The sequence below is a fragment of the Labrus bergylta genome, chromosome 19 (assembly GCF_963930695.1).
Source record: "Labrus bergylta chromosome 19, fLabBer1.1, whole genome shotgun sequence".
Lineage (NCBI taxonomy): Eukaryota > Metazoa > Chordata > Actinopteri > Labriformes > Labridae > Labrus > Labrus bergylta.
This window is the reverse complement of record NC_089213.1, coordinates 6,856,851-6,869,197: the sequence shown is the minus strand read 5'-3', so window position 1 is coordinate 6,869,197 and position 12,347 is coordinate 6,856,851. Positions and strand designations below refer to the sequence as shown.

General features: G+C 44.3%; 1 protein-coding gene across 1 annotated transcript; it reads right to left on the bottom strand.

The window, feature by feature from the left end:
• Nucleotides 1-324: 324 nt before the first annotated feature.
• Nucleotides 325-6,321, bottom strand: ccn2b (cellular communication network factor 2b). Its single transcript, XM_065948467.1, has 5 exons — nt 6,137-6,321; nt 3,327-3,543; nt 2,945-3,196; nt 2,588-2,844; nt 325-2,453 (listed from the first exon to the last, which is right to left on the bottom strand). Exons 1-5 carry the CDS (start codon nt 6,182-6,184, stop codon nt 2,148-2,150), a joined length of 1,080 nt encoding a protein of 359 aa, XP_065804539.1. The 5' UTR covers nt 6,185-6,321; the 3' UTR covers nt 325-2,147.
• Nucleotides 6,322-12,347: the final 6,026 nt, after the last annotated feature.

The following is a 12,347-nucleotide window of genomic DNA, read 5'->3' as shown; positions in this document are numbered from 1 at the left end:
TTTGTCTTTGAAAACTGAGCAGAAATCTGTCTCTTTAATCCCTCTGCACAGACTGATCTCCCTCTCCTCCTTGTGTGTGTGTGTGCGCGCTTGTGTGTGTGTGTGTGTGTGTGTGTGTGTGTGCAGCCTAATGGTCTCACAGCCTGCAGCTCAAACACACGTCTCTCTTACATAACACACCAGCTCTCTGCTGCTGCTGCTGCTGCTGCTGCGGCTGCTTCAACCATCATCATCATGCACTCACAGCTGCTTTTTTTTCTCAGAGACATCCAGTCGACTTCGTGTTTTTCTATTTTCAGCTGCAGGACCGACACACAGTCAGGGTTTCTATAAAAAAATATATACTTTATTTATTGGAACAAAAAGGAAAAAGTGCAACAGACCATGTCTCTCAGTCAGGTGGATAGAACATGATACAGCAACAGAAGGACACACTGCGTTACATAAATTAGAGTACAAAACTGTACACAGTCTTACAGTATTTACACGAGCTACATTTCACAAAAGGCCCAACTCGTCTCTCATCCTTAAATATACAGTAAGTTAGAGAAGCTACAGCACTTCTTCAGTCATCTTTTATGCTTTTTTTTTTTTTTTTCTTCCTGCACTGATCTTAAGACCAAACTGTCAAAACGAAGAGCTACGTTAAAAGTCTTAATATGATGACAAACGCTGAAGTATCATCAGACGTCCGGCTCCGGCCTCTGAGGAGGGACGTCCAGGTCAGAATAAAAGACTAACAGCTTGATGTTACACAAACGTCAAAGTCAATAAACTCAGAGACGAGATTCGTTCTGTAAATCAGTTGTCCTGTTTTCTCCCCTTACAAACGTAAAAACCAAACGAAACATTTATTTATAGACACAACGGGGGACCCTATTTTAACAGTCATGGGACAGATTTCTTTGGCTTCTTTACGTAGCTGGTGATCCAAACATGCCACCAAAACCTTCTGAAAAGTCATGTCATAATCTTCACCTCGCAAACAAAAGGTTGAATCCATAAGTTAGAGAGAAAGAATAAGACAATTTTCACACATGAGTTTCTTCTTTCTTGAGAATTTCAGGCTGCTCCTGAAATCTTCCTGGGGTTGTTTGTTCACACGTGCACCTCACAGCGGGAGGTTGGCGGTTTCAGGAATCAGGAAAAAATGCGGACATGGCGGAGAAAGAAAAAGAGTCTGATGCTCTGACTATTTTTGACTTAATATCAATGCTACGTGTTGAATTTCGACATATACACAATATGAACAAAGGAGCGGAACAAACAACATAATGAAGAAGCTTCATCACGAGCACGGAGATCGCAGCAGTGGCGTGCATACAGTGCAACAGTGCCGGGGGTTTTTCATCCTTTAGAGACAGTATGGTTTCTGACAGAGAAGTCAATGTCTCTACATTACAAGTTCGTTACTTCTTCAGAGCTGTTCAGGTCAAATTTATGTCACCTGTGTCATTTGTCACATGTTTAAACATTCCACTTTTAAAGTCTAAGATGTCCGGCAACATCAACAAAATCAGGCAATTTGCTTTCGTTTCATTTTTGAATATTTGTAACTTCAGCCTCCTCTCCTGACTTAAAAATGGCTGCTTTGTGCGTGCAGCTTTTCCCGGACATTAAAACTTGTCATGAGTGCTTCATGATGGCGTTTTGCTCTAGATAACGGTAAAAACTTGATATTTCTTTGCCAGTGCGTCTTTCAACCAAATTATACGTCAACCTTCAAAACTAGTCGAGTAAAGAGCTGTGGGGATTTTATAACTGCATTTTAACATCTACTGAAAACAGGTTCAACTTAAGGAGAGGAGGTTTTTGTGACCCGCCTTCGTCTCTAAGCATGAATAACAAAGCTGTGAACAGCTGCCGAAGCAACTTTTATGTTTTTCTAGTTTTGTAGCTCGGACTTTAAGTGTTTGTGTTTTTAAAGTTTGATCTTCCTGTTGGATGATTTCCAGACCAACATCTCAGAGCAACCTCGTCCTTTCACCTCCTCTAAACAAAGAATAATCAACAGTCTCTTCATGAAGAAGTAATTAAGTGCCGACCCATTACCTTTAGGCTGAGTTAGAGAAAAGAGAAGTGTGTGATTGTACGCAGAGTTGTGCTTAAGTGCAGTCCCGTTATGTTTGCGTGAACGCACGTCTGCGTCACATCTCGTTGTCGTAGTCCCCGATCATCCTCCGAGTGTTTGACGCCAGGAAGATGTCGTTGTCTTGGGGGCAGTCGTGGTGGCAGGAGCAGGTTTTGATGAACATCATCTTCTTGATGAAGACGTCCCCCTCTGGACACCGGAACTCCACCTGTGCTGTGACGGTGCGATGCGGCGTGCAGCAGCGGTTGTCGGTGCAGACGCCGCAGAACTTTGGTCTGTACAGTCTGGTGCTGGAGCAGCCCGACAGCTCGAAGCGCATGAACCGCTGGGCCTTTGGGGTCCGGACACACTTCTTCCCCCTCTGCAGGACAGAGACATCAGTGATTAAAAGTCAGCATCATCATGGAGTCGTTATACTTTTGTCACCTTTAACGAGGGCACAGTTGGGACACTTTGGGACGTGGGGGGAGGATAACACAAAACACAAGCTTTCACCTTGATCTCTCTGTCCTGCTGGCTGTTGCAGGGTCGGATCATGCAGATCCTGGTCTGTCTCTCCAGCTGACAGCGCTGGTTGTCGTTGGTAATGCGAGAGGAGACAGCCATGCCGCAGGAGGCCGAGCACTCGCTCCACTCTGTGGTCTGCACGATGCAGTTATCTCTGGGACTCTCTGCAGGCGGTCCATAAGGCGACCCATGTCTGAAGACCGAGATCGGGTTTGAGGAGGGCAGCGGGTGAATCTGAGACGCCCCTGAGAGGAGAGGAAGGAGGGTGGAGGGTTTTGGAAAGTTTAGCTGGCTGGTTTAAGAGAGCTGGAGAATCTTTGAAGTTGAGTTAAGGGCGATACTGACCGGCCATCACTGACTCGTAGTGTTGGTCCTGGGGGGTCTCCTCACACACCCACTCCTCGCAGCACTTCCCGGGGATGGTGATGCGTCGGGGGTACGGGCAGTCGGGCGAGGGCAGCCGGACGTCGCTGGCACACGTGGGCACACACCCGATCTCTCCGTTCATACACACACAGTGGTGTTTACAGCTGGGCTGGAAAGACTCCCCGCTGCGGTAAATCACCCCCCCTAGGTCACACGTCTGACCCTCCTGAGCTGCAGACAAACACAGACACCAGTTATTTATTTTAAAGAAAAAAACTGCTCTTTAGTGGAGTAACACAGAAGACAAATGTCAGATATGAGATTTCCTCTGCACAGTTGTTATTAGGTGAGAGTGTGTTACCCATGCAGACTCCGGTCTCAGTGTCGCTCAGCAGGTTGTAGTCACAGTACAGCTCTTTGTGGTGGTCGCAGGGCTCCAGCAGAGAGCACGGCTCCCCCACCTGTCTGGCACACACCTTACAGCAGCCGCAGCCGTCCAGCACCAGGCTGGTCCCCACGGGGCAGGGAGGGGGGGCAGAGGGGCAGGAGCAGGGCTTGGAGCAGTCCTGGGCCGCTGTCTGAAACACAACAAACAGAGGTAAGGGTCACATGAAACAGGAGAGAACGGGAGGAGAGCACAAGTAAACTGATTTAGTGTCAATTTGACGCCACAGAATGAATAAGTCACCAAGGACCTTTAAAGGGATAGCTCTGTATTTTTGAAGTGGGGTTGTATCAGGTACTTGTCAATAGTACGTTTTTTACCAATAGGAGACGCCTGTCAGCTTTATCGATCGGATTGCCAGCACAGAGGCTAGGACCCTTGCAGACAGTTAGACCCATGCACACACTACATCGTCTTTTAAAACATGAGATTCAAAGCAACACAGGCTACAGTTAGTGAGGATGATGATGATGATGCAGATTAGTTTGGAAGGACGGATAAATAAGGGCTTTTCTCCTGCAACCTTCCATGTGGTTAAGTTATGGTCCTACAGTCTCTGAACCAAACGGCTCAAATCTGCAGTGAATTTGTTTCCTCGGTTGGTGGCTGATTGCATTACGGCTGATGTGTTCTGTCTCTTTTTCTCTTTAATCACTGTTTTCATAAAAATAACCTAAACCACATGCTATCCGATGAGAATGTCAATTTATGGCTTGTTTTGCACTGGCAACGTTTGCAGCATCAGTTTCAGAGCGTTTCTTTTGGCGCCTACTGTTGCTAGGTGGCACTTCTGTTTCCCTCAGTAGTGATCCTTAAGTCTGTTTTTAATTGCTCAGAATGCTTAATCTTTATTTCTATTCGATGAAATTGTACAAAGAAAATGTGAAAACGATGACAAGGAATCGGGAGCAGCAGCTCCAGACCAGGAACTTGTGCCCTTGAAAAGATGAGTCAGATTAGTTTCTCCTCCGCCAGAAGTGACATTAACAAGCGCAACGGTGTTCCAAAAGTTGAAAAATGCACAACAGACAGCGCTGTGAGCGTATGTAGACCGATGGATGTCACCCATTGACTTCTGCAGCACAGTTTTGAAGCCCATCAGTGGCAGTCACCATGTTAGAAATGTTGTCTCAAACTAACTTTTAGTCAACCTCCTGACAAGGACGTGGAGCTGATACAGGAGCACATTTTTATTGAAATGTAGAATGGACACAGACCCTGATTCAACTTGGACTACAAAAAAAGTAAGAATACTTTTGACAACCTCGTGATCATGATGTCCCTCGTTCTAATCCACGGTCATCCAGCCTCTTTGTGTGGCGTTTTCATGTTCTCCCTATGCATGTGTGGAGTTTGTTCCAGGGACTCCGGCTTCCTCCCACAGTCCAAAGACACGCTCATTAGGTTAACTGGTGACCCTAAAATGCCTTTGGGTGTGAGTATGAAATGTTTGTTTGTCTCTCTTTGTGATTGGTGACTTCTCCAGGTGTACCCCGCCTCCTGCCAACGATAACTGGGATCTGCTCAGGCCCCCCACCCCCTGTGATCCCCAGAAAGAGAAGCAGTAAACTGCGGTAAATAAAACTCCATCCTAAAATGTATGAAACCTTTAGCTGCGGTAGTTCTTACAAACTAACTGCAGCAGGTTTAGAAGAGATAACAGATACAAGGCTGGAAGGACAAACTGTTTTTGACTATTATGCTGTGAAGTCTTGCCACCAAAAGTTTGGAATTAGTTTGCTTCTGCCTTGACTATAGACAGACCGTTGCACGATAAGGGAGCTGTTTTAAAAAGCTGAGATTTGGTTGCAGAACATTAATTGAATGCAAAATGTAGAGGGCGTCGTCAGCCAGGTAGCGCGACACCTTGGTAGAGCAGTTTAGACTGTTCTCCTGCAACACGTACATAAAAGGAGAAGTGAGTCCGAGTCATCTGGGCTGAAGTTGTTTTGATCTGGTTTAAAGCCACAAGAGGGCGACACCACACAGAGGAGGCAGCCAGCGAATAGTTTCCATGTTTAGTTTCCCTCCAGAGTTCAGCATCAAAGAGAGAGAGAGAGAGAGAGAGAGAGAGAGAGAGAGAGAGGGAGCACGTTCAGAGGAAAACATGACAGCAGAGGACGGAAGGTGTTGCAGAAGAAAAATGTTTTGGAAGAAAAATCCCAGACATCCAAAACCAGCAGGAGCTCAGGGCCAATCAGACCAAATGCAACGATGCCCCACTTCAGGAGGACTTTCAGTTCTTTTTAAAGTCTGACGACATGTCGATGCAGTGACTCACATGCTGACTCAAACAAACATTTCCATGCAGGACCATAACACCAGCTTAACAAAACACAACTCTGCAAAACCTCAACTTATAGCACATCTATCAAGAACATATCAAAGAGCCACATTCACCTGACAAGTCCAGATTAACTTCTTATTTCAAGACATTTAAAGAAAAATAATGAAGCCTTGATGGTTTTTAATGACTAAAAATATCAGCCAATGCTGCAAAATATACAGGTTGAGTGTCCTGAAAGAAGATGTCTGTATCTAAATGTTTTAGTATAAAAAGCATCTTATTTCAACACACTTTTGCTTTCTGCATTTGCTAATATTTTTACCTAGAAGTAATTCAGGTCTAATTTGATCCTCTCAGGTGAATGTTTGAGTTTGAGAACGTTTTAAGGTTTGAGTTTTTGCAGTGTAATAACATTTGTGTTTGTTTGAAGCCAACTTACCAATGAGAAGAGAAGCAGGAGGAGATAAAATGTTGTTTCCACCGACATGTTAGTGTGCAGGCTGCAGTCCTCTCTGTAGTCCTCTGTGTGATCTGTAGTCCTGATTCTCCCTGCAGCTGCAGACTGATGAAGCCCCGGGATGAGAAACGGGCTTAAATAGCAGCTTGGTGGGTGTAGCCGGAGAAACCAGAGCCATGCCTGCATGCTCTGAGGTGAAAATATTCCAAATCAAACTCTGAGACACAAAGAGCGAGAGAGGGAGAGAGAGACAGAGAGAGAGAGAACGAGAGAGAGAGGGAGAGAGAGAGAGAGAGAGAGAGAGAGAGAGAGAGAGAGGGAGAGAGAGAGAGAGAGAGAGGGAGAGAGAGACAGCCTCCGCAGACACAGCATCAGTTTACAGGAGGGGAATAAACAGTCACTGTAACATCTAAGTGTTTTAAAGCTGTGAAAGGTTTTAAGGAATGTTAGTTGGTGGAATATTGTGGAAAATAAGAGCAACATGTGGCAAAACTGACTTAAAAGCTGCAGAAGTGAAACAGCCACGAGGACAGACGGACAGAAAAAAGAGAGACAGCAATAAAATCCTTAAGATCCACAACAACACTTTTTTAGTACAGACTGTTACAGAACGATGCTTCACTGCATGGACAACTTGTCTCCTGAATCAACAGTTTAAGATGCAGAAAACATCCAATCATCTGCTTTCTGTCACTTTTGACTTATTCAGTCACACTGCCACACCTTCCTCTGTCTATGCTCTTCACCACACTTTACTGTAAAGTTTAAGGTTAGGCTTGTTGGTCAGAATATCACCCTCACCTCCTTTCATGTACGGATGCATGGTTGTGAAGTTTTGCATATATCCAATTAATTGATATTTATAAGCCTCTTTGTCTGATTTTCCACCAAATTAAGGAGCAAAGGAAGTCTCTCCTGCAGTGGAATGAACTTGTTCTCAAACCTACTCTTCAGGTGCTTGAGCAAATCTGAAAATGGACCTCATGTTTGTGCTGGAACCATTTAAAATTGCACCTTTAAGAGCCCTCAAATGGATTGCAGCTGCTAATTGCTCCAAATATTGCACATCATTTGCTCCTACCTTTCTCTGACTCGAGGTCTAATTCACAAAGCAAACAGCAGTAATGATATTCAAGCACAAACACACCCATAGTGTCGTCCTACTCCGTGCAGTTTGCTCTTGTTTTGTGCTCAAAGTTGAGCTAGGAGGCGAGGGGAAGCTTTTTCAAGTGCATTGTGAGACCAGACTAACAGTTTGTCAGGAGGATTAAAACCCACCTCAGCTCCAGCTCTCAGCCTGTCGTTAGGTTGGCTGGAATTTCGGCTGAGACAGCATTTCCAGCATGGCGGCTGCTGCCGATGAGCCTCCAGAGCCCTCTGCAGGAACAGACGAGTGACGTCACTCAGGCTTTGTCCATTAATATTTACAGTCTAAAATTAGAAGTGTCTTTTTGACTCATTTGCAGAGTTTAGGTGGGCACAAAAGCCATGCAATCTTTTTGTGAATCGTGCCTCGAGAGCAAAGCTATAGTAAGGGTTTTAGTCATGGAAATGTAAAGCGTTTGCTCTGATTCTACGTCCTTCCTCCATGGTAAAATCTGCCCTGTAGTATTTCTGTAATCCAGCCGACATACAGACAAACTTGGCGGAGGTTATAAAACAATGTGACTTTGTCTTCCACTGAAAAGGTTCAGATATTTTTTTCATAGAAATCAGGAGGAAATAGTTGGACGTGGAGCGGTATGAAAACAGTGAGTCCTTGTTGTGTTTATTGGCAGACTGCAGTAACCACATAATGAAATGTTTGATGTGTTCGTCCCATAAACATTGCATAACACCTCTTTACTGACTACAAGCTAATAGTTACCATGCCCAGACAGGTGACACGATGCCTGCTCGGTGACATCATCGAGCTGCCACAGCCTGGCTCACATGTGCTCCTCATAATGTCCGACCTGGGGAGTAAATGACCTTTATTTGTTGTTTCTCACACTCGGCCTTCAGCCCCCGCGCTGTCTTCTTTTTTCACCCGACGTTGACAGATGCAGCAGAGCCTGTTTCCATTATAAAGAGTTTGACTCTCACATACTGGCCTCCGTTTTCTGAAAGTATTTTCAGGTTCAAGAAGGCACATTAAGTCACTGAAACAGGGCAGGTTATACAACCACCAGTTAGGTGCAGGGCAATCAGAAATCAACCAGTTTGCTGCTTGCTAATTTGATTGTGGATTGTTTGATACGTGATATAATAGGTCAACCAGAAGGAGGTAGTATCTAGCTGAAAGTGGTCATATTGCCAGCCACTGTACAGACATACTTCCATCAATAAATTCATTCTGCCCCCAAGAATATTTTGCACCAATTAAATGGCCTAGTCGAGCTAAAACCGCAGATCCATTTACTGTAACTGTGCCTGGACACATACTTAAACTCAACTGTCACCCCAGCCCATCTTTTCCTCCCCATTGCTCCATTTAGGATGAATCCTTCATAGTATGCCATCTTGTTCACGCCTTGTTTTACGCAGACGACACACTAGTTTACCTTAACAAATGAGGCTTACTTACTAAAACCACTGAAACCATGGACCAGTGGAACCACATGCCAACCGACAGAAGAAAATCTCAGTGTCATAATGGTAGGGGGATCATTCTTCCCCAATTTGAACAGGACCGAACTGTTTTCAAGCTCCGTGTCCCAAGTCCCAACAAATACCAATAAAACACTGATATGTACCCGGTTTTGAACAGTCTCTGTCCTGGTTTTGAACAGTCCCTGTCCTGGTTTTAACCAACCAAAACAATAAACCATGCTTACATCATTGTCTGTCTGTATATACAGTATGTCAATCAATGTCGGTACCAAGGTTGTTGCTGTTTTAACCAATAGAAAAACATCCATAATGCACCACAAGTCAAAGATCAACACTGATTTGTCTGGTCATGTGTCAATCAATCTCAGGGTTGCGGCTGTTGCTTAGCTAGCCTAGCTTATCATATTTACAGGATCAGCTGCTTAACAACAGGTAGGCCAGCTGTCGTACTGAAAAGGAAGTCAGAGTTACAGCTATACAAAAGCCATATTAAAACCGGTGAACACAAACGTTGGGTACAGACTGGAAGAAGCACAAGTGACCTTATTTGAACGTTTAAAAATATGATCACCCTACATAATGGACACTGTACTTTCAAAATTGATATTCGTGATCAAATCAAGCTTTTCAACCCGATTGTAAGATTTAATTGTTTGCATCCAAAAAAAAAAACCTAAATGGGCTAGCTCCAACCTGTGTGTCCTTTTAAGATTCAAGAAAAAGAATAGAAAGGAAACAGGGCAAAAATATCCAGCCCTCTTCAAAGAGACGTACATTTTGAATCCCCAGTGTTTACTTCACGGGGCCACCAGAGGCCTCCCAGTGAGGGCCCGAATGTGGGTGTAGTGTCAGGTAAAGTAATCAGAATTTCCTAATCACATGGATTACCCACAACCCATCTGTCTCCATATATGCTCCCTAAATAAAGGACCTGACTGTCTTCTTGTTGTTCTGTGTATAACTTCACCACAGCTTCCTCTGAAAGGGTAAATCCTTATCTATCAGGAGCTGCATCCAACCAGGCAAACCCTCCCCTTCCATGGTGAAGACATTGAGTATGTTGTTGTATAACTCCTGACCTGTGTACCTCTTACTCAGAGTGAAAACAAGCCACCTGACTCCGCAGCTTGTTATTCACAGCAGGATATGTGCAGTTAATTGCATCCTGTGTTACGCTACAACAGCTGAGGTGAATGGAGGTGTTTGACTGGAATTAGAGCTCAGTTTGGTGCTTTTGGCCGCCGATGGAAGCAGCTGATGAGTCAGTGCAGCTGGAGCGGTGAGAGTGCGCTCACAGACTGAACTCACACTGTTGTTGATTTTATTAAAGTCCTCGTTTACGGAAACTCGTCTGCAGGTGAGAGTGAGTCAGACAGGATTTATTTTCTAGATTTACTGAGAGATTTCTGAGGCCTGAGAGGAGTGTAGTGCGTTGCAAAATGAAAGTTTTTGTAAGCTACCTTTATGCACCATTCTTAATAACAGTTTGTATATAAGAAGTGGACTCATAGTGCGCCTCATGTATTGAGGCTTACAGTAAGTCCTCGTCGCAGCAGCCATGGGTTCAAATCCAGTCTCAGCCCTTCATTTCATCCCTCGCTCTCTCCCCCAAACGTATCCGGTCTCTCTTCAGCTGTCCTATCAAATAGAGACAAAAGAGTAGTGCGCAGCGCTGACTGAATGCGGCGCGCATGGAGTATGTGGAAATTGGAGGTTAATGTGGTCGTGACTTGAACTTAGATCCTCCGCTGCTTAATGGTTTGGATGACTCTAAACGGGACCATCATTTACAAAACGAATATCATGCTGTTTTGAAGAAGACTTGAAACTGCAGATTATGAAAATATTGCAGAGGGAGTCAATAAACGGAGAAGAAAGACGATTTTCTCATAAACTAATCAGATTTCTTAAATCAATATCAATGAATGTAAACATTATAAAACACTGTTTGCTCTGTTTGTCTTCTAAAGCATTTGGCTTGATTCTTTCAAGTGAAATATTACTTGTGTTTATTTTGTCATGTTTAAGGGATCATGGAACAACTTTATTATGAAAACCAAATTTCTTCATATATGAGGATCAGCTGGAAAAATCATTGTACTGTCAATAATCGACTTGTTTCTCTGTCATCACTTCCATAGTTTAGAATCGACTTTCACACTTATTAACATCTTCATCTTTAAACTCTGGCTCGTTTCATGAATAAGAGAAGCTCTTAGCTGCAGAGTTCAAACGCACAAATACTCTTTTAGTTTTTCTGACGGTCCTCATCGTACTCTGATATTCCCACAGACTGCAGGCTCCCTCCCCGCTCCTCCGTCCAGACGATGTGTGAGGGCCGACGAGCTTATCATCCACTTCCTAAACCTCCTGCTGAGCAGAGACAGAGTCCAGGTCGCGACCTGACATCACGCTTTTATCTCAGCTGACTCTGATTTCCTGCGCCATGACCTCACCTGTTAATGCGCTGACGAGTGTTATTGGAGCTAGATTAGCCCCCGACCCAGCAGGGTGGAGCCGGGCTGACGTGTGATTAAACCAGATGAACTGATTACTTTGGGAAACTTTCCTGCTGAAAAATCAGAAAATGAAGGTCGGTCCTTGACTGTTCGTTTCCTGAACACCCGTCGCCTTGAGACCAAATCCCCAAATATTTAGAACGTGCACTGAACCAACTATCAAGTTCAGAACTAACTGGTCCTCAGACTTTTTCTCAGTCAAAACAAAATTATTAACAGCTGAACGATTTCTTTGTGTTTCATTTCACAGTACAGACATTATGTCGCATCACGTCCTTCCTACCTGTCAGTTTAGAGAAAGAAGTCCAAAAAGAAGAGAAAAAACTGCTAAAGATTAGCTGAGTGATGTAGCCAGCGGGTGGCTGTGGCTCAATTGGTAGAGTCGGTCGTCGGTTCGATCCCCAGATCCTGCAGCCACATACCCAATGTGTCCTTGGGCAAGACACTTAACCCCAAGTTGCTCTAGCTGCATCGTCGGCAGCATATAAAAGTGTATGAAAGGATGAGTTAATACTCATTAACTCTTTACACAGAAGCCTCTATACCATCAGTGTGTGAATGTGTAGGTGTGACCTGCTGTGTAAAAGCACTTTGAGTAGTCAGAAGACGAGAAAATAACTCTACAAGCTCAAGTTCATTTACCATTTACCAAAATGCAGAAAAACCGCAGTTCCTCTTTTGTCCACTAGAGGCAGTCCCAAAAGCGAGTCAATCCCCCTAGAGCCCCATGTTAAAATGTCCAACTTTACAGCAGACGTAAACATCTTTACAACCTGGTACAAAAACAGTTTGGGTCTCTGGAGTTAATTTCTCTCTTCATGACGACTGTACAGGCTGAATATTAAAGGTGCGCATGATTAGGGGCGTGGCCTCTTTGAGTGACTGGTTAGAGCTGCTAGCTTTCTGCTAGGTGTCACCTCACCTAATGCAGTCCCTGCACTTTAACCTCTGGGCCGTGTTTGTGGTGTCATATCCTTATAACCTCATTTTCCTGTAAATTGTCTGTCCTGCGGGGAGGAACTCGTTAGCACTAATTAGCAGCTATCTATGTCGTGCTCACCATGCAGTGTAAGCTTGTTTAG